Source organism: Dermacentor silvarum, chromosome 4 (genome assembly GCF_013339745.2).
Source record: "Dermacentor silvarum isolate Dsil-2018 chromosome 4, BIME_Dsil_1.4, whole genome shotgun sequence".
NCBI classification, from domain to species: domain Eukaryota; kingdom Metazoa; phylum Arthropoda; class Arachnida; order Ixodida; family Ixodidae; genus Dermacentor; species Dermacentor silvarum.
Window position 1 is genome coordinate 66,074,021 of NC_051157.2, and position 21,928 is coordinate 66,095,948.

General features: G+C 46.5%; 1 protein-coding gene across 8 annotated transcripts in view; it reads right to left on the reverse strand.

Moving 5' to 3' along the window:
• Positions 1-21,928, reverse strand: part of LOC119450179 (tudor domain-containing protein 7-like) — a 129,095-nt gene that overhangs the window by 42,801 nt on the left and 64,366 nt on the right. For 7 of the 8 annotated variants that reach the window (XM_049665687.1, XM_049665691.1, XM_049665689.1 and 4 more), the window contains 3 exons: positions 16,262-16,319; positions 10,786-10,932; positions 2,732-2,893 (listed from right to left, as the gene is read on the reverse strand). In XM_049665687.1, coding sequence (XP_049521644.1) covers positions 2,732-2,893; positions 10,786-10,932; positions 16,262-16,319 — 367 coding nt within the window. The remainder of the gene's footprint in view (positions 1-2,731; positions 2,894-10,785; positions 10,933-16,261; positions 16,320-21,928) is intronic. The other variant, XM_049665690.1, reaches the window with a different exon arrangement.

Sequence of the window (21,928 nt, forward strand, 5' to 3'; positions counted from 1 at the left end):
TGCTACTACTAGTCACCCTGCACATTGTGAAACTAAGCTTGTGCAAGTATAGTAGAACCCCTATCTCATAGGACTATGAGGGGACCACGCAATACCGTCGTATAATCTGGGCGTCGTATAATAAAAAAACTAAGAACATAGGCAGTGATGCTCAGTCATGCCCAGACTTCACCTCGTCATGCTCAGTCATGCCCAGACTTCCCCTCCCCCCCCCAAAAAAAGCGGATACACACAGCCTGAATAAGCCTGCGGCATGCACCTGCACTGCTTCCAAGGAAGGTAGAATAAATTATTAAAAAATTACCACATTTATTCAATTGTAACGAGAGTTTTTTCTTCTAATGATTTTCGTTGCTTGAACTCGACCCTTGCGTTACATTCGAATAACGGCAAAATTGACCATTTTAAAACAAATATTTTAAATACCACGATTTTTGGTGTTACATTCACAACCTTTAACTTTACGTCTCGATCCAATCCACAGACAAGTCAACCAAAGTCAGAACTTCCTTATGGTTTGAATCGATGCTGTTTTCGCTGTGCTTGTGACTGGTTACGATGCTGCAATACCTTATGGCCTTTTGCAGTTCGACTCCGTTCATTCACAATGTTATGGCGACACAGCGCATTCGCTATGACGGTCGCTTCTAGAAATGAGCAATTTTGATGGCCGAGAAGCTGGGAAAGCCTGCCACGGCTCGGTGTCTCGACGTCAATGAGTCAACGATTTGCAGATGGCAGGACCAGCGGCGGCAGGTCCTCTTTAAATGCGAGGCCAGTCAGAAAGGCTCTGTGCAACTTGAAGTGGCCTGGTACTGACACCGAATGAAATGGTTGTGCGGTATTTTAACAAGCACTTCAATACAAGTACTTAAAGCTCGACGGCACAGAAGATGACTTGATTCTCGGGCAATCACTTTTGGAGATAGTTTCTCTTTCACAAGACCCCTTGAAGCGTACTTCCAACAGTTCTCTTGAAGCTTATAGTAAGCTTAGGACAGCACCAGAAACACTTTTGGGGACGCTTTCAGTGCAGAGTCCCGCAAAATTTCGCGAAAGTGAAACTATCTACAAAAGTGATCGCCCGAGAATATCGCCCAAGAAAAGCTCCGTCTCCTCTTCAGACGACCATGATGAGTGAAGAGAACTGGTTTCTGAATTGCGATTCCTTGAACAGAGGTAACATTTCTTTTTCTGTTCATCTCGCATTACATTAGCGGACTTTTTTTTTTTTTCACGTGACTGGAAAGTCACCCCTCGTGATACAATCGCGGTCACGTTACATTCGGGTAAATACGGTATTACACAACCGTTATCAGCCAGCTGCAGTGCGCTTATTTGCGGTCCTGCATTCGAGTAGAAACATTTTTTTTTTCTCTCGGACAGTACCAGAGAGGCATCGTAGGAGGTGGGTCGGCGTAAAATTGCTTCGTATAATTGAGGTTATTAATACATTATTTCTATGAGGATTTTGCCGGGACCAAGCCGATTCGTCATACAATGCGGGTTTGTCATATGACCGCGGGACGCACAATCGAGATTCCACAGTACCCTTTTTCTTTTTAAGCAAAGTAAAAAGCAATTAGACATATTTAGTAGAATGTTTAAGCTCTGCTCCACCAAAACAGATGTACTTCAACAATGTGCACACAGGCACTCAGCAGAAGCGCTAGTGTGCACTAGCGCAACACTCATACCAGCAGTGGAATGTAGACTGCTACAGAGCCAATCCACCTTTTTCATTTTCCTGTGCTGCCCCCTGCTGCACATATTATAAGGGCGTCATGGCTTTCACTTGGTGATTTGTGTGCCTGCACCCATGTTGAATCAGGCAAATATTGTAACTGGATATTGTGAGCTACCACTATTGCTTGAAAATCTCCATAGGGCAGGCTGAAAATAGGCATTTTCAACGAGAGATGACGCGTTCAATGCATTCTGTCAGCTAAGCTCTGCTGAGACAAACTGCTGACACTAAAGGGGTCACTGTCCCTCCGCCATAGGGGTCAGACTGACTGGTCAAGTTCAAATTATCCGTTGAAGGACAATTTTAGGACCGAAATAATGAAAGTTTCATCGCATAGAAATGCATGGGCAGTGGCCGGGACCTTCAGCCGAGATCAAATTCGGAACCAAAAATCCAATTAACCGGAGTCAAATTAACGGTAGTCCAACGTACATGGTTTTCAATGGAACCAAACTACAGAAATGAAAATAGCTCGTTACATCACAGATTTCATTAAATCGAGGTTTGCTATACAGAGTGTATTCTGTAGAAAGTGTAGCAAGTAAAAAAAAAGAAACAGTGAATTTCAAGAAGTGAGACTTCCATGATTGCACTACCTGTGTACCTTTCGCAGCAATGCCCGCTAAGTATGAAAACGAGCATAGTCGAGCATGTGCAGCTGTGAGCAACAGTTTTAAGACCACGGCATTAACAAAAAAAATTACAATTTCTTCTAGCACTAGAATAGCTTCGATACATTGCATTGGTCACACGTAGGCTGTACCATTTGATTTTGCCGGCATGCCTAGACTGTCAAGAAAAAAGAAATTTCGCGGCACAATTGGACTTCAAACTTTTGCACAACGCTACACTTCTTACAGCATTCTTTTAACTTATTTTAAGTGATCAGCCTGGCTAGTGTTACTCCAATGCAAAACAAAGAGTGAGAGGGAGTGCCAGGTGAGCACGAAGTGGCACCTACGCTTTATCTGCACTAATGCTCACCTTTCCGAACTTGGCATCTTTGAGGGGCTGGACACGGAGCCAGCGATCGTCATGAAAGGTGGCATACAGTTCAGCCAGTTCGGGCGAACTGACAACTCCCTTAGTGCCTGCCCCACTGTTGAAGAATGTAGCCATATCTTCAAGTAGTTTCTCATACGTTGCCTGCAAAAGTCCACAAAAGAATAGGATACAGAGCAGTGAGAGATGAAGTTCGTTGTCGTCCGAGAACCACTGTGTAGCTTTCAGCACAGCAGTAACAACAATATGCAGAAATTTCTTTTGGGTGCACAAACAAACCACGTGCATCTTCAGCCGCGGTGTGTACATGTTGTGAACTATTTTAGCTGTATTTGTTTTCACTCGACGAAGACAACCAGCATCTGAATTGCCAGCGTGAATTGGAAAATTAGCTAGACCCGATGACAATGACACAGATAAGCAGTGTGGCCAAAGTTTCATTCCTGCTTGGGCGGGCATGGCCAAGCGTGAGCTGACGATAGTCGGCTTCTTCTGGAAGTAGTCACTCTTGTCAAAAGTCGAAACGCCGACTTTCACTTACTTCAGCCTGCTTGGCAAACTGCACCTATAGATACAGTAGAACCCTGCTGTTACGTTTTTCACGGAACCATAAAAAAAATTAAGAGCCGGGAAACGCAAGAACCGGGAAACAGGAAAAATTGAGAAATGGGAGTAGTGTTGAACTGCACACAATATTATTCTAATTCTTACGTGTGAAAAAAAGTAGTTTCGCCCGACAGCCAAAGTATCGATTGTGATAAGCTATACAGAGCAAGAATAGTAGTTTTATCATCCGTATAAACTTGTACACATTTGCTTATTAACTAATTAACAAGCATGGTGTCAGCGCACACAGGCAAACATGAACACATCACACTATAAGCACCGCTGCAGAATTTAAGCGCCGCTGCAGAAGCGAGCGAAGTGACCTTCGTGCTGTTGTCTATCGCTTCAACGCAAACTGAGCACCGAGAACACAGCACGCACAAAGCTACGAGCCGCCGACACACCTACACTGCGTAGACTATGCCCCCACGCAGATCGCTTTCAAGATACGGCTCACGCAACCGCGCGCAGTATGATGCCAGAGCACAACGCTGCCCGCTATCCTTCCCCCCTGGCCGGTGCCTCGAGCGCAACGGAAGAAGGCGCACTCCCTCCCTGCTTTTCTTTCTTTCGCGCGAGAGATTTAGACGTGGTCGTCGGCTCCCCTCCCACGCTTGCACTCGCACATACAGCATACGGCGCACGACGACGGCGTTATCACCCTTGCACTTTATACATAACATCTATGAGCCAAAACCAATTTTAGGGCCGCAACGCGTCATAGACACCATCTTTAGATAGCAAATGCGGATCTCAAGGACCATACTCTTGCTGGGCGAAACCGAAAATACATCATAAGTGTCGTCCCCAGCACTTTGGACGGCCAATGCCATCGTCAAGCCACCAAGCCAAGCGACATGAAGTCAAAATGGCCGCTCGGGCCGGGGCGGGGTGGCAGTTCGCAATGGATGATGCGGGAACAGTCCCACAGTCGCGACGTAACAGCGGGGTTACCAATGCATTGGGTTCTATGGGAGCTGTGCCGGGACCGGCCGAAAACGACGTAACAGCCGGGAAAACGCAGCACCCGGGAACGTAACAGCGGGGTTCTACTGTATACATAGTAACAGCAGGAAGATTAGTACTGATCCAAACACCCTTTTTGATTGATGTCAGCCATCAGCAAATTGCAGTGCTCTATGAGAATGTGCCCGCTGGCGTCAAGGGACAGCCGCCGGCAGCCCCAAAAGGGCGAGGAGAAGGCTTCTGTTGAATAGAAAGTGAGAAAAAGGTGACTGTGGTTCTCTTGTGAGCCCGATGCACCACGCACGAGTGCAAAATTTGGCTGAGATACTCACAGCAGCATAGGCTACCCCCAGAATGTGTTTTTTTCACCAAGACTGATGGGTGGTTCAGGGCCCCTTTTAAGCTGCCTACCTGTTGCCTACCTGTTGACGTGTACCTTAATCACTTTTGTCGTGATGTTTAACTGCACAACCACAACTGGCAGTTTGACAAATGTTGTTGTGCTGGAAAAAGTCTTCAGCCTTTTTTAGAAAGTGCAGAGACCGGTATTAATAGCAGCATCAGCACGGGTGCAGTGATGCCTAATCCCCAGAAATGCACGAAGGTGTGAAGGCGGCCTCAGCAAGAGCAAAGCTTCCAACAAGCAACATATGTATGACCTATCACCGCCACCCGTTGCAATAAGCACCTTCACCTATCTGCTCGGCAGCGCGAGTGGCCTGGTGCATAGTGGCACTTAAAGTGTGCTGCACACTTTTACAGGCAATAACCCAAACACACAACCATTCTCTGCCACCTCAACTACGTGCGGCCAGCCAAGTGTTCATCACTTGCCAAAATGAAGTTTTACGAAAGCAGTCGCCACGTTGGCTGGGAAAGCTAGGCACTGCATCTGTGCAAGGCCAGGAGTGGCAAAGGCACGAAGACGGCTTGCTGCCCAGACGTTCACATTAAACATGGGTGCTGAGTGCTGGCAAACATGTATGTAAACATCATGCATCTTGAAACAGGGACAGCTTGTGCATAGTAGGTGATGTGCTGCACGCAAATCACACGAGATCGGCCTTACGCAGCAGCTAGTACAGTCGACGCTCGTTACAAGTGACCATAATAATCCAATAAAATGGTCTGTTACAGTTAAACCTCGATATAACGAAGTCAGTAAAATTGGCACACAACTTCGTTATATTGAGATTTTACTTTTTATGCGAATAAGTAGTCGCCAATGAGATTTTCTTACACCAAAGGAGCCGCAACATTTTCTGAATTATCGGGCAATCGCAAAAACAAATTTGTTGAATTTGAGAGTCGGCGACTAAATATACGGTTTCATAGTGTGTCAACGATATCTTCACATCAGCAGCATGAAGCTAATCCTGCAAAACTACTGCGTCCACTCCGCCGCCACGGCTGGCAGTGTCGCCCGCAGTGCGGCAATGCTATCATGACGAGTGCAGGCAGAGGGCATGAGCAAACGCTTCATCTGCCTCATTTTAATGTGGCTGCAAAACTCGACCTCAGCACTAAACGAGCGCCAAGACAGGGCACATAAAGCCATGACCATCTCAGCTTACCCAAGCTTTGCACCCGTCACAGATTACCTTTAAGATGAAGCAGAATTTGTTGCATTGATAATATACGCCGACCAAACCAAGCCAATACGAAAGTTTGTGGATCTGTTGTAACGAACATGGACTGTACCATGTTTCAAAGAAACGGCGCCAGATCTCACTTGGTAGATTGTTGTACAAACGTACACTTATATAGGAGAAAACTCCACAAGTAGATATATTGTCAGCCCTGCCGCTGTGCTCCTTATCAAAGTTTTGAAATGCTACTTGGTCTCACTCCTCCTTAGCTCTTTCCGCTCACGGACACACTGCGTCATCGGACGGGAAGGAGGAGAAACTATATTTGTCGTTTTCGAAGCAGTTCGCTTTTTTCCCTCCAGGGGGTGATTTTTAAATGTGATCCGAAGTCTCGCGATCGTCAAAGCAGAGTGCAAAAATGGCCAGCTCCTGAAACGGCGCGCGCGCTTCAGAAGACCGCAGATATCGCGATTCCGCTGCCTCTGCGACTGATCTTATCGATGATGATGATGATTATTGTGGTTTATTGGCGCAAGGGCCAGATGTGGCCAAAGATCGCCAGATATTATCGATACATCGAAAATCAGAGAGTCAGAGGACGCTGACTGTTCATCGGACTTTGAGTCTCAAAGCGACGATGACTCAAACCAGCCCAGAACATCAGTGGCCAGAGCCCGGCACGCCCAACTGTAGAGCTCGCAATTAAAATGTTGTAGCAGAATACCTGTTCAATGAAAAATTGATTTTTTTTTTCGGAGATAGTGCCTGATAGGCAGCAATACATTTTGCATATCTCATAATTTTCGTAACGTTTTTTTCTTAGTAGATACCAAGTGCGTTTTTACAAACTTTGTTCAATTTTATCTCACAATCTTGATTTTAACAATTTATATCTTTTTTATGACATACATCTCGTTACTAAAACTTTTATGCATGAAAAGTGCATTCATTTTGCTTTCTGTTGATGTATTACAATAAATATTGAGTGCAGTAGTTCCTTAGAACATATGAACTGAGGAGAAGTGCCGGGCACCACCCCAAGGTTAACTCTCTCTGTACCATGCACATTGGACATCATTAGCCCGCTACCGATTATTTGAAACGCCACTTTTGAGACCTTCTGCGCCGCACATGGACACACTGCATTATCGGACATGACGGAGGAGAATTATATGTTAGTTTTCTAAGCAGTTTGCTTTATTCCTGCGAGGCGGTGATTTTTGAACGCGCTCCAAAGTTTTGTGATCGTCAAAGTAGAAAGCAAAAATGGCCACCCGTTATTGATGGTTTGAAAGGCCACTTTCGAGACCTTCCGTGCCGCTCACGGACACACTGCACCATGAAAAATTCAGATTTTTTCGGATATAGTGCCTGATAGGCAGCAATATATTTTGTACATCATAATTGTATATAAGTCAAAGCTCGTTAATTCGGCCCTCGTTAATTCGGAAATTCGGATAATTCGGCCTGCTAATTCCCTCCCTTCAAAAATGTACATATGTCTATGGCAGCGAACTCTCGTTAAATCGGCACGAAATTGCGCGTGCACCGCTTAATTCGGACTGGAGACAGGCCAATACCGGCGCTGAAGTGAGTTTTTGGAGTTTTGGAGCGCAGAAATCAGTACTAGTCACGTACACACTAGCCGCAAAACGCGCGCGGCGCGCCGCCGGCGGCCAAAACGCAGCTGCGGCAGGGCGGCCACACCAACCGGCGGCGCGCCGCTGCGGCAATCACGTGACAGACTAGACTCTTCCCCCCCTCAACGTTGCCCCCCTTCTCGAACTGACCGCGTTGTCATGGCAATCGTGGAGCTCTTAGGTGCCTAGGGACATAATCGCTTAGGGACTTTTGAGGCACTGGTCTCCGCTGAGCGTGGCTCTCTTATCTCCGGGACCGGGCGCAGTGACCTTGCCGAGCGCAGCTCCTGCGTGCGTAGGGAGCGAATCGTTTAGGGCGCGTTGAATGTCTGGCGGTGTCTGGGCCACGCCGGCCGCGCTGTAGCGTTTGTTCAGGGCCGTTTATAGTCCGACGTAACGCGAGCGTGCACGCTACGTCACGTTGGCGGAAACGAACCTCTCAACGTAACCGGCGGTTTCCGACGCGGCCCGATGGGCACGGCTCCTGACCCATTCGCGCGTTGGTCGCGCAGAATGCGCCAACCCACAATGCATTTAGCGCGAAGAAATAAAGGCGCCCACTCCACTTCGCCGATGGTCGCAGACAGCCGTTCAAAGCGGCGCGCGGGCTTGTGATCATATTGCGCATGCTCCGAAGATAACAGCCGACGCGCGCGCGTCGGAAGAGATGGCGTTTCGGCTGGCGCAGCGTGGCTGGCCGCGAACGATGCTGGCCCGCGCGCCGATAACGTCGGACTATAAACGGGCGAAACGAGCGGTCGGGCGGGTCCGCATGACACCAGTTTCCCGCGCGCACGTCAGGGAAGCGGACTGCTCTCATTGGTCTCCTTCATGCGCGGCACGCGGCAAACCGCAAGAAATCGGTCCTGGAGCGATCCCTTCTGCGGCTAGAAAACCCCGTTTCGCGGCTGCTTTCACGGCGCGCGCGTCTTGGCACGCCGCGACGTGAGCCGAAAGAGACGCGGCGCGCGCCTCGGCGCACGTCGCGGCACGCTTGCACTGGACGGGTTGGCGCATGTGCGAAAAGTCGACCTTGCCGCCCAGCTTTCGACGAAAAAACAAACAACCATCACGGACTTCTTTACGAAGTGAAGGTATGGAATAAAAGCCTTGTTCATATGCATATTTTGTTGTTCATTCGATAATTCGGCATTCGGATAATTCGGGCATTTTTTTTACTCCCTTGAGATCCGAATTAACGAGGTTTGACTGTATATATATATATATATATATATATATATATATATATATAGTAACTGGATTTTTCAATGGGCCAAGCGTATTTAGGAAAATCAGAAGCACAACTTCTTGGTTATTTCTTCGTGTTTCGTGTTTCTCGTGTCTTGCCCTTGCTTTTCAAATTCAATTTCATGCTGATTTCGTCACACTGTTACTGTCATATTTGCAGGCTGCTGCTTTCGCGTTTCTCGTGTTTTGCCCTTGCTTTTCAATTTCATGCTGATTTCGCCACGCTGTTACTACATTTGCAGGTTATTTCTTCTTCTTTCGTGTTTCTCGTCTTTCGCCCTTTACTTTGTCTGGCACGACCAGGTCTTGGTGTCTTTCCTTTAACTCTCTTTCCTTTAACTCTCCCTCTTTTTTTTTTTTTTTTTTTGCATGCTCAACTTAACATGACAGGCGTGTCCGTCAATTGTGCATGGGTAAGACGCTTAACAGCTGAACAGCGACCTTGCCCTTTGCTTTGTCTGGCACGACCAGGTCTTGGTGTCTTTCCTTTAACTCCCCCTCTTCTTTCTTTTTTTTTTTTCTTTTTTTTTTTTGCATGTTCAACTTAACATGACAGGCGTGTCCGTCAATTGTGCATGTGAAACAGGCTTAACAGCGACCTTGCCCTTTGCTTTGTCTGGCACGACCAGGTCTTGGTGTCTTTCCTTTAACTCTCCCTCCTTTTTTTTTTTCTTTTTTTTTTTTTTGCATGTTCAACTTAACATGACAGGCGTGTCCGTCAATTGTGCATGTGAAACACGCTTAACAGCGACCTTGCCCTCTGCTTTGTCTGGCACGACCAGGTCTTGGGGTCTTTCCTTTAACTCTCCAACCTTTTTTTTTTTTTTTCATGTTCAACTTAACATGACAGGCGTGTCCGTCAATTGTGCATGTGAAACAGGCTTAACAGCGACCTTGCCCTTTGCTTTGTCTGGCACGACCAGGTCTTGGTGTCTTTCCTTTAACTCTCCCTCCTTTTTTTTTTCTTTTTTTTTTTTGCATGTTCAACTTAACATGACAGGCGTGTCCGTCAATTGTGCATGTGAAACACGCTTAACAGCGACCTTGCCCTCTGCTTTGTCTGGCACGACCAGGTCTTGGGGTCTTTCCTTTAACTCTCCAACCTTTTTTTTTTTTTTTTTTCATGTTCAACTTTGTTATATATCTCGCTATCTCTCCTTTCTCACCTTTTTTTGGCGCCTCCTTTCTCTACCTGAAGATATAAAAAGACTGTTGCAAGATTTTCCTGTATCCCTTGAAAAAGGTCGGTCCACCGACCGAAACTGTTGGGAAAATAATAAACCTAAGATAACCGCGAAGTTGTGCTTCTGATTTTCTTATATATCTATATATATATATATATATATATATATATATATATATATATATACATGTATGTCATATCATAAGGTAAAAGCGTATGTTTACAAACTTTGTTCATTTTATCCCACAATCTTGAATTTGGCAACTTTTTATGACATACATCTCGTTAATAAAACTTTTATGCGTGAGAAGTGCATTCATTTTGCTTTCTGTTTATGTATTACAAAAAATATTGAGTGCAGTAGTTCCTTCAGAAAAAAACATCTGCCGTAACATACAAAAAACAGCTATTTTCCCCATAGTAGGGAAAGAGTTAATCACATGGTCAGGAGAAAGAGCCAGAGTTCTAATAAACCACTTTGGAAAAAAGGAAAACTCAGAATAGGCTAAATTTACAGTGGCAAGGTTGCATTACTTTATTGGCAGCAGCGCATGTTAAGAAATGCAAATTTGTGCCAGTTTGTGTGTTCTACCATTTAGCGTGCAGTTAGGCCACATTCCCACGAGGTGTGTATTGATGAGCTTCCACAGTAATATGCACTAACTAAATATTGTTCCAACAACCTAATGCTGTTCACACTGCTCCCTATATGAACAAAGCAAGATTAACTGCACAATGCAGCCCACAGCCACTACTGTCTTTTAGCTTCATGCAGTACTACAATGTATTTCATGCACTACTCACTTCATATTCGACGAACCGGAAGCACACACTGGCAGTGGTTGAGACGCAGGACACGAACACATCAACATACTCGGTGATGGTGGATGGCTCACCAGTAGAGCTGCTCGGCGAGCTGGTCAAGTCATTTGACAATGCAGAACCATTCTGCTGCAATTTAGAAGGTCACTTAAATGTATTCACCACAGATAAATTATTATTCTAACTTACTCTGTCTCAGCAACACTAAGAAAACAATATACTAGTACCAGTATTACTATATAAGTTGTTCGGCATTCAAGCTCCTACCCTCAGGCAACATGGTAAACAACCTCTTTCCGTAGCCTTTACTGCCCACCAGACACATTTCATCACATGTGCTACCACATGGCCCACACTACATCAGAGGCCGTGCTGCAGAACACACTGCAGACTTCACCGAGTGGCTGTGATGGGCAATGGAAGGACTTGTGCACAGCACGGTAGTTAGGCAACTGAGATATGAACTGAGGAGGAGTGCTGGGCACCACCCCAAGGTTAACTCTTTCTGTACCGTGTCCATTGATTGGACATCGTTAGCCCACTACTGATGGTTTGAAACTCCACTTTTGAAACCTTCCACGCCGCACATGGACGCACTGCGTTATCGGACATGAAGAAGGAGAACTACATGTTAGTTTTCTAAGCAGTTTGTTTTATTCATGCGAGGCAGTGATTTTTGAACGTGCTCCGAAGTTTCGTGATCGTCAAAGTAGAAAGCAAAAATGGCCACCCGCTATTGATGGTTTGAAACGCCACTTTCGAGACCTTCCGTGCCGCTCACGGACACACTGCGCCGTTGGACGTGAAGGAGGAGAACTACATTTTTGTTTTCTAAGCAGTTCGCTTTTTTCCGATGAGGCGGCAATTTTTTAATGCTCTCCTAAGTTCGACACGAACGAGCTCCTCCGAGAGTGGCATGCGCACTTCGAACGATCGCAGATCTTGTGATTCTGCTGCGTCTGCAGCTGATTTTATCAATGGATCGAGCAGCAGCGAACCTGAGGATGCTGCTTTTTTGTCAGACTTTGACTCGAGAGCGACGACGACGCAAACCAGCCCAGAACATCGGCGGCCACAGCCCAGCACGCCCAACTGTAGTGCTTGTAGTTAAATGTTTCTAGCGAAATACCTGTTCAATTAATAATTTTCACTCTTTCAGAGATAGTGCCTATGAGACGGCAATTCATTTTGTATCATAAGTTTTGCTACATTTTTTCTTAGGTAAAAGCATGTCCTTTACAAACTTTGTTCATTTTATCCCACAATCTTGAATTTGGCAATTTTTTTATGACATACATCTAGTTATTAAAACTTAAGCATGAGAAGTGCATTCATTCTGATTTTTGTTTATGTATTACATAATATATTGAGTGCAGCAGTTCCTTCAGAAAAAGTCACAGGCCTCCGCTGCACACGCAGCAGAGTCACAGCGTAAGCTGGTGGAGCGGCTTAAGAGTAGCAATTTCGGCACGACGCACAACAGAGTCTTCGCGGCAAAGTCTCTTTGCCTCGTTTTGACAAGAGCGATCTCCAATGTCCGCCCGGCATCGATGGCGAGCTGCGGTTTGTAATGCTCTCTGCACAGCTGTCTGCTGTGCCCGATGATGCTTGGTTGTAACCGTGCACGTAGCTCTACGATTCGCTTCTTCAGCAGCGGTTTGTACCTTGCGAGGAGACGCCATAACATGTACCGAACGAAGAAGTACCGAGAATACGTGGCGCACATCTCACATCGGGATCGTGTTTATTGCGCACCTCGTCTGAATCGCATCTCATCGTCTGCGGCTGTGCACGCGGCTTTTGCAGGCGCCTTAACTAGATGGCGCCACCATACTGGCGGAGGCTCGGATCGTCTGCGCCTGGGCGCCTGCCTAGGGCACGTTTATAGGGCATTTTTCCGACGCTGATAGCATGAGCTTGTGTGGCTCAGTGGTAAAGTATCCGACTCCCACGCAGCAGGCCTGGGTTCGATTTCGGCGGAGACCAGGTACTTTTTTTTGCATTTCGGGCGATAGCGATTATGCGGCGGCGGCGGACAACAACGCGAACCGAAACGGCTATTAGAATGAGCCCATAAAAGCTTATGCTTGAAAAAAAAAATCGGGCGTAACCGACAAAAAACGCCTAGTTTCCCCACGGTAGGGAGAGTTAAACAAGCTAATAGCTGGCGTATAATGAGTAATACCAGATTGCCTCCAAAAAGCAGTTAAGAAGCCATGAAGACGCTTTAAAGGGACACTAAAAAAAATATTAATTCAAGCTCAATCGACAGATTATTTATCTAGAAATCCATCATTGTTTCCGGGTGACATTGTTGCATTGAAAATTGCTGCTGAAGGTATCACGCTCCTCAATTTGAACTACCTGCGCCGAAACGGGCAAGTTGATGTCTTCTCCATGTGACCTGCCAATGCACCCCACTCTAAACCAGCCAGTGCAGACATCACATTTGACATACCGTAGCCCACAACATGGGTCACCACTTTGATTCTCCATATTCGTCATTTTCTCACGTGCAAAATCTTTGCTGCCACTACGAATGACAAACTCGTTATACCAGAAGTAGGGTTGGGTGAATATTCAATATTTTTTAATATTCGATCTAATGCTATGTTATTCGGTAATTGCTTCAGATAAAATTTTAGTATTCAGAATTTTCGAACTAGAATCAAATTCTGTTAATTCGACCTTGACGACCAACAAGATTGATCAAATTATTTAGTGGGTTGAATTAAACAAGACGCAGAAAAAATGCCAACACAGAACACAGATTCATTTGGCAGTGTTTGCCCGATTCTAACACGCAAATTAGTAGAGAGCTATACGGGGTAAGGATAGTAGTTTTATCAGCTGTATAAACTTGGACATGCAGCCACACCATCAACGCGCAGAACTGTTGTCGACGCCATCAGCGTTTTGACCGCGCTCACACCGAATGTGCGCGTTGGTGACTGTTGCCGGTGCCTCTGGGGGCGGCTCGGAGCTTTTCGACGAGATCAGAACGGGACACTCGTCGAGCAGCGTCGGAAGTCTATAGTACCACTTTCTTGCCTCGCAACGTTTTTATATACTTATGCATTTGGTGCCACTTCTGTAAGGCTGTTAAGTGGTTCAGGCATTTCTAGCAAAATCATATGGCACTGCAAATCTTTATTTTCGTTTTCATGTCACCAAAAGTTTAATATTAAATCCACTTAAAACCACAATACTTCCATTTTATTTTTGTTTAAACATTTTAACAAATTGTTTACAGATTGTTATACATATATTAAACATTTTAATAAATTGTTTATACATTGTTATACCTATATATTTAGTTTTTTAATTGTTGAGTGGCGAAACTGTGGCAATGTTTGCGCCGCTCGATGCAGCTGCTGTTGCTTAAATGCCACCGGGGTTTCGATAGAGTTGTAGGGTGCTCGTTGACTCTATAGACTATTGGGGCGCGATCTTGTATGCGTTGCAAAACAGAATGAAGGCGGTACGTTCGACCGAGCCGCACACGATTGGGCAATGTGAGCCGTGACGAAGGCCATGACGTTAATTGTGACGTGAGCCGTGACGTCTTGTTGCTGTCAATCATTCCGCGTCGTCTGCTATCGGACAAACGCAACAAAACAGATGTCGAGTCCGTGAGATCCAATAGAACAGATTAGAACGGCTACCAGACAGCTTGGATTGGATTAAAACGTAAGCGCTTGGGACAGTTAGCCTCTTTCGTATCCGGTTCAATCCAATTCGGCAGTCCCAACAGTTGGAGAAAATGGCGTTTGCTTTCTCTGTCATGACTTTTCGTGTCGCCTGTGCAGCTGCTGCAGTCGCGCAGAGACGACAACCCGAGGTAGATGATGCATTTGAAGAGTTGACTGAAGAAGAGTTCAGTCAGTGAGAGCGTATAGGTTGGGTCGTTTGCTACTGTTCGCCATGCTTTTCTTAGCTGTCTCCGTACTGGATGCTGCTGCAGTGGAGCCAAGCATCAGGAATGCACACGGGGGCTGTCATGGAAATTACGTTGAAAGCCGTGACAGCGCCCCCGAGCCAGTGGGCAGAGAAATGACAAAGCATGCGTGGAAAGTGTGTTTCGTGGAATGGGCTGTGGCAGCGGCTTCTTAATTCACAAAGAAAGGGGATTCCGCTGGATACGGCTTTTTCAACCCATGTTGCTGCAGAGGGCCACCAACCGGGTACTGTTTGCTCAAGCGGGCATGACGAATGGCAATTAACCGGTAGCGAGTGACTGAAAGACACTTGTGGGGTTTGACGAATTGAGTGTTGCTCCCATAGGGGCGGGTGAAAGCAAGACAGTCAAAAGAATGTAAGCGTTTTTGTTGCACATGCCATTGCGTGCATGCCATTTCAACGTGTCGCATGCCATTTCTTGGCTCTTCTGTTTGCATGCGGAAAATACCAGTCGCCAACTTATTTTTTCGGGACACACGGGGCCTAAAAATTTTCTGAATTACCGGGCAGGCGGAAAAAAAGAACAATTTCGGCGGTAACATCAATTTGGTGTTCTTTACTGCTCCAGCACGCCTGGAAATTCGGCCAAGGCCGTAAGCGAGTTTTGGGTTCACCCGTCAATATGCCTGTCGTCGCAAAACGCAGATATCCCACATGTGACTGACTCCTGGAAGCTGCCAGCGTGAACTGCGTTCTGCAAATTAATCAGTTTAAAACATTCTCCATACGTGTGCTTTCACTGTTCCTACCAGTGTGCGTTCGAAATACATTGGCCATACGTGTTTGTGGTAGCTGCCGGCTGTTTGCTCACGAACCCCGCTTCGCATGCTGTCGTCAATTCAGCCTATGCGCGTGATCTGGTGCCATATCACCATGCATTCGTCTGCGGGCATGAACATATATAATATATCAAAGGCTACGACAGCAAGCCTCCCGACACCTCCGCTGGCTTGGCCTAACCAGTGCAGTCTCGTAGGGAGTTGGCGGTCTAAGTTGCAGTTTGGTGCAGAGTCAATGAAATGCTTTGCAGTGGCTGTAAGGCACTTGAAAAGCGGAGCAACCACCTCGCCAATGAAAGTGAGGGCACATCCCGATAGTATGCTTCGATTCCCAGACACATGTGGCTGCTTGGTCTACATGTTTTGCATGTGCACAGCCTTTGCAAAATATTGTTTTGATTATAGTGCAGTACCACTTACAGTGCGGAAATTTGTAGCTTGGGCGACATATGTTATAAGCGGTCTAAGGCTGTATCTGCAAAACTGTACACAGTACAGAAGAGTATCAGGACAAGAGAGCTTAGTGCACTCGCATAGGAAACCCATTAAGAAGAATGACAGCATGAAGCTGGCATATGAGAACTAATAACAAGAACAACAGCATGAAGCAACATGTGTACACCAACAATGGTGTTGCGAACATGCCTCGAGCATCCCTATAATTGCTGTCGCCATAAAATACTTAAACCATAGCAGTAGCAGGCAAAACGAATGCTTACCTGAACTAGATACGACTGGTCTATGCCCGGGCGTGGGTAGAGAATGCAGCGGCTTCCTCTGCCAGAAGAAGAGAGTCGTAAGTCCTATTAGGCATCTGACATTGCGGCTTAAAATTTGTGCCAGTAAAAGAATTTGCATAGATGAAAAATAAAACAGCTCTTACGGCACTGTTCACCTTCATATGTTTCCCCCTGCTCGAAGCTGTGTAATGCCATCACTGTGTTAGCTGGGCATTTTAAGCCAACTGCGCATTGAGTTAAACCTCGACATAATGAAGTTGGTAACATCTGAAATTTGCTTTGTTATATCAAAATTTCGTTATATGAGACTTAATATTTTAGGCTAATAATGACAGTGACTCATGGACTTTCTTTACATGGAAGTGACCGCAAAATTTTCTAATTAGTGGGCAATAGGAAAAAGCAAACTTGAATAAGAAAAAAAATCATTTTTGTTGAATATGAGAATCTGCGAGGAAAGACAGTTTCATGCCGTGTTGACAATATCTTCACATCAGCAGTATGCAGTAAAGCAAGCCTTGCTTTCGAATCCACTACGCCCTACGGCACATGTTGCCTGCAGTGAGACGACACTATCATGGAATGCGCCGGCAGTGGGGAGCAAATGACTTGTCTGCCTCTCGCTTCAACGCCCATCTAGAAAACTTGAAATTACTCGACCTCCAGCACTAAACGCATGGGAAGACAGCACACGATGTTATGCTGTCTCAACTTGCCCAGTCCTTGCACACACCGCAAATTTCCTTTAAGGGGGGACGCAGCTTTCACATCGCGATAAATGGCCAAGAAATAGATTTTTTGAATATTGCATTTTCACTTTCCATAACCCTTATTCTGATTCCAAAATATCACTGAAAATCTTGTAGAAGTGCTCTAAAAAATTTGTTGCAGCAGCCAAGGTGGCAACAAATTTCGCTGATATCATGAAACAACAGCGTTTTTCAAGCAACAATATCTACAGAACAGCAAAACCGAGCCCCGCCATCTTGTTCTCTTCGGAAAGCTAATTTCTCAGTCTTCAAATCTGCAGCTCCAGCCATCTTCTCCATATAGAAACAAACACAAAAAGCAAATGAATGAAGGTCGTTCCGGAGTCTCTGATTGGCCGCGCCTGCCACTGGACTCCAACACAGTTCGCGACTGGGCCAGCGCTCGCTCCATACGGGCATCAACTGCTCACGAGGTGCAAAGAGCAGAAGTGTGAGCTCTATGCACCTCGACCACTGTGATCTCAATTCGAAACGGGCGCGACATGGACATTGCAGAAGCACAGCCAACCCTTCCGTTACTGGACGTTTAGACCCGCGGATAAGAATCCAAGCATCAGCGACGCAGATTTCACAACAAAGCACTTTACACTCGGACACGTGGATAAACCTTTGAAGCATTGGGGCCGCAATCCTCGCGACCTGCAGCTACGATTTCACAAATTGGGGCATTGGACTCTGCAATCGAGCACATCGTGCGCAGACTCCTCAGACCCGCAATTAAGCATTTCGTACATCAGACCCTTGGATTCTGCACTTGAGCACATCGTACACAGTCTCCTCATATTCACGGATAAGCATTTCGCACATCGGCTCCCCTGATTCGGCTATCGAGTATATTGTGCACAAACTCCTCAGACCCATGAAGCATTCTCCAGATCGGCAGCTCAGGCTCTGCAACCAAGCACATCGCACACCGAAGTACCACTTGCAAAAGGCTTTTCTTTCCGAACCTCACCGAGAATTTGTGATCATGGGTGCTGCGGTGCGAATGTTCTCTAGCCAAATAGACCAACCAACCAATCACAGTGAAGGACGCACGCCTCTGGGCTCCTTGCATCGCCACTAGATCGCGTTCACCTCTGGGCATCTGTGGCGCCAGCCGTGCGGGGGAAAGAAAAAAAAAAAAAAAAGCTCGCCGGTGGTATTGCATTAGCCTCTCTACAATGCCTCAAAAGCCTGTCATGTCACTTTGTGTGGACATTCAATAAACACAAACTCATGTTTCGACTCTTTATCATACCTGTCAAGTTCAGAGAAGCTCCATCCGGGAGATCTTCCGACCAGGGGGGGGGGGGGGGGGGGGGGGGGGACTTCATTACACTTTTATTTACACATATACAAATGACCACCTGAACATCAAGGTCTCACTTTTGCAAGCATTTTGTTGTTGCTAATTTTGCCTTCAAAACTAGCTTAAAGTTTAATTCAACTCTTGCATTCCATGTCCCACAACCACCATCTGATTATGAGGCACACCGTAGGGGGCAATCCAGATTAATTTCGACCACCTGGGGTTCTTTAACGTGCACCCAATGGACAGTACACATGCGTTCTTGCATGCCGCCGCGGCCTAGATTTGATTCCGCGAATTCATGCTTTGCAGTGCAATGCTAATGCCACTAAGCAAGCACGGCGGGTGTTCAAAAATTCTTCAGATGATGTTTGATTGTAAGAAACTCCATTTTTCCCATTTTGCGAGGTTGGCGTTTCCCGGCGTCTTAACGAGCGGCACTGCATCCTCGTATTTTTCACTATCTTAAATTGCCACTCGCACTCTGCATTGCACGGCGCTGTCAACAAAATACCCAGCGTCACTTTGACTGAGCACTACATTCAAAATACTTGAAGATACTTTTTGCGCTAGCACTCCTTGCTTTTAAACCCATGACTGACCGTAAGCCTATGCAATGCCAGAGCGGCAGACGCCGAGGAGAACGATAGAAAGTCTATAGTGTTGCTAGTTGCGGAATGCAGCATTCACTGGCTTGCTTAATGGGACTAGGACAACTATGGCACCCAACAACCCCGTCAGCGTAAGGAGCAGCTCTGCGGTTAACGAAATCAAGCATGTATAGTGTTTCCCTACTTCTTTCTTAATGTTTGGCACGATGAACTTTTAACTGGATTAGATTGAGTTCGATTTTTTTGCCAATGTGGCCTGACAAAGCACTGAACGTAGGAACGGGACAAAACAGCAATTTCCGGGAGATTTTCCTGTCAAGCGTACAACCGGAAGAAATGGTCCAAATCCGGGAGTCTTGGCAGGTATGCTTTACGCACTGACACAAAACTTCGCTTCGCTGTACAGTCACACCCACCTATAACAAAGCCAGATATAATGACCTACCAGTTATAATGACCACATCTCAGTGCATTTAGAATTTTCTGACCCTCCCTATGGAAGCTGCTTCCCGATATAACGAACGTCCTTTAAATCGCCATACTCATACCTGCCAACCTCAAGGCTTCCAAATGCGTTAACTTGCGACTGGGGCGGTCACAGGAATTCTGAATTCTGCCGAGGAGTCCAGCTTCAAGCACAATTGAAGTACTCAGAGTCTAGTACGGATGAGGCTACAAGCACGCCATCACAGTTCGCAGCCACTACGGATACGAAACACCGGAGCACTGCAGTCACACTGCACCAGATGCAGCAGCTGGTCACACAAAAAAAGAAAGCGAGGCCAACAATACAGGGCATACTCGTGAAAAAAGCCTAGCAAAGGCGACAGGCGAGACAACAGGCCACAGCCTCCTATACAGAAACTATGCCTGCCGCATCAACCCAAAATCACCGTCGTCTCTAGGGGCGCCACTTATGTAGGGGTGGATGTCTATGTTGAGAGTAACAACAGTGACGTCGGACCCGATGACGAAGGCAACGTCACAGAGTGAAAAATGTCCTTACTCTGCAGACAATAAAGATTACGGGGCACACCCCTACATCTATGCGCGCCCCCTACGTAAGTAGCACCCCCGCCCCCCAGCAACGGTGTGGCTTCATTAGGAATTGAAAAAATTTTTTTGGGGGCATGAAAACCATTTTCCCGTAAAAATTGAGCAGACATTCATAAAATCCTAAGACGGGTCTGAATTCGTACATTTTACACAAAGTTCGGAAGAGTTGGCAGGTATGCTTACTGCTACAATGAACGCTTCAAACCCGGTCATGGTAAAAAGAGGGCACACGCGAAGTGCCAAATGCTACTTGGCATCACCCGTCTTTTATCGCATGGTCAGGAGAAAGAGCCAGAGTTCTTATAAACCACTTTGGAAAAACGGAACACCTCAGAATAGGCTACATGTACAGTGGTAAGGTTGCATTACTTTCTTTATTGGCAGTAGTTTTGGCAGTGCAAATTTGTGCCAGTTTGTGTGTACTACCATTTAGCATGCAGTTAGGCCCCCCACAACGTACCTATTAACGAGGTTCCACAGTAATATGCACCAGCTAAATTGGAAAAATGAGAAAGCTCCCTATGGAAACAGCTTCCAGATATAACGAATGTCCTTTAAATCGCCGTACTGCTACAACGAATGCTTCGAACCCAGTCACGATAAAAAGAGGGCACACGCGAAGTGCCAAAGCACGGAAGCACGACCAAACTGGGCACACGGCAGCGTGCGCCCCGCTCCACTCCAACCTTAACGATGACACGGCCTTCAAGATCAGTAAGCAAGCGACCGCCTTGCGCGAATTTCTGAAGCCGCCAATAAGGTCACACGTGGTCATGCGTTTCAAAGCATGCCTTCAGCACCTCCAGGGCGGAGGCGTGCCATGCCGCACAGCATGAACAGCATGGTACATACAGGGCGTGCACCGGATGCCACGACGGCGTCACTCAATTTTGCGCAGTTGTCCATGCAGCACCATGTGCATTACGCCTGTTTCAACGATTTAGCGATTTAGAACGACCATGTACGTCTTTCCACCATGGGAACAATGGCCGCTCAAGCGTTCCTGTCGACGCGGCCCGAGTCAGCGAGAACGTTGCACCAAGTGCTGCCGCCATGCAATGTTGCAAAGTATCGACGGTTACTTCGCCGTAGTCAGGAGGATCACAGTTCAGTGGCGCTTCGTTTACGCATTGCCAATTGCTAGTAACTGTTCGCGGTGATGTTTTATCTTTCAAACATTTCTTTCTTTTTTTAGGTGCGAAGCACCTTATGCACTCGGGCTGTTGGCGTCTCCTGTCGTCGCCGTCATGGTAAGCAAGCAGCGCACGCTTCTTTCTGTCTCCTGCCGTCGCCGTCATGGTAAGCAAGCAGCGCACGCTTCTTTCTGTCGCCTGCCGTCGCCGTCATGGTAAGCAAGCGGCACGCGCTCGGCACACGCGCTTGCTGAGCATCCAGCATGCCGAGCACTCCCGCGTTCATTGTCGTCATTGTCTTCCACAGCTGTCTGCGTTGCCGCTCATCATTCCAGCGTAGAATTTCACTTCTCTTCTGTCATCGTAATGGGGAGGCTGCGTTTATGGGGTTATACCTCATTGCTTAAGGCAGTATGAGCCCATTAGCAGTGCATCACTGCATGCTTCGCACCTCCCCAGGTTTCACGTCAGTGGAGCTGCATTTCACTCAATGGGTCATTTGACACTTGCACATAAAATTTAATTCACTGCTCAAACCAAGCCTACGACATAACTCGTGCTAACCGTAATAAATGATAAAAACTAAAACAGTAAGAAAGGCGTCCATAATTTTTACAGGGAAGCTGTATATGGCTAGGTTCTGGCAAATCACGTCCGCGGCCGAAACGACACGTAGAACAACAATTTTCAGCTCCATGTGTGTGGTGGTTTCCCACCAGTTATGCCTTAGCACAGGTGACAAAACGGATGATGGATGGCCCATTGTTATACCCCTCGCCACTGCT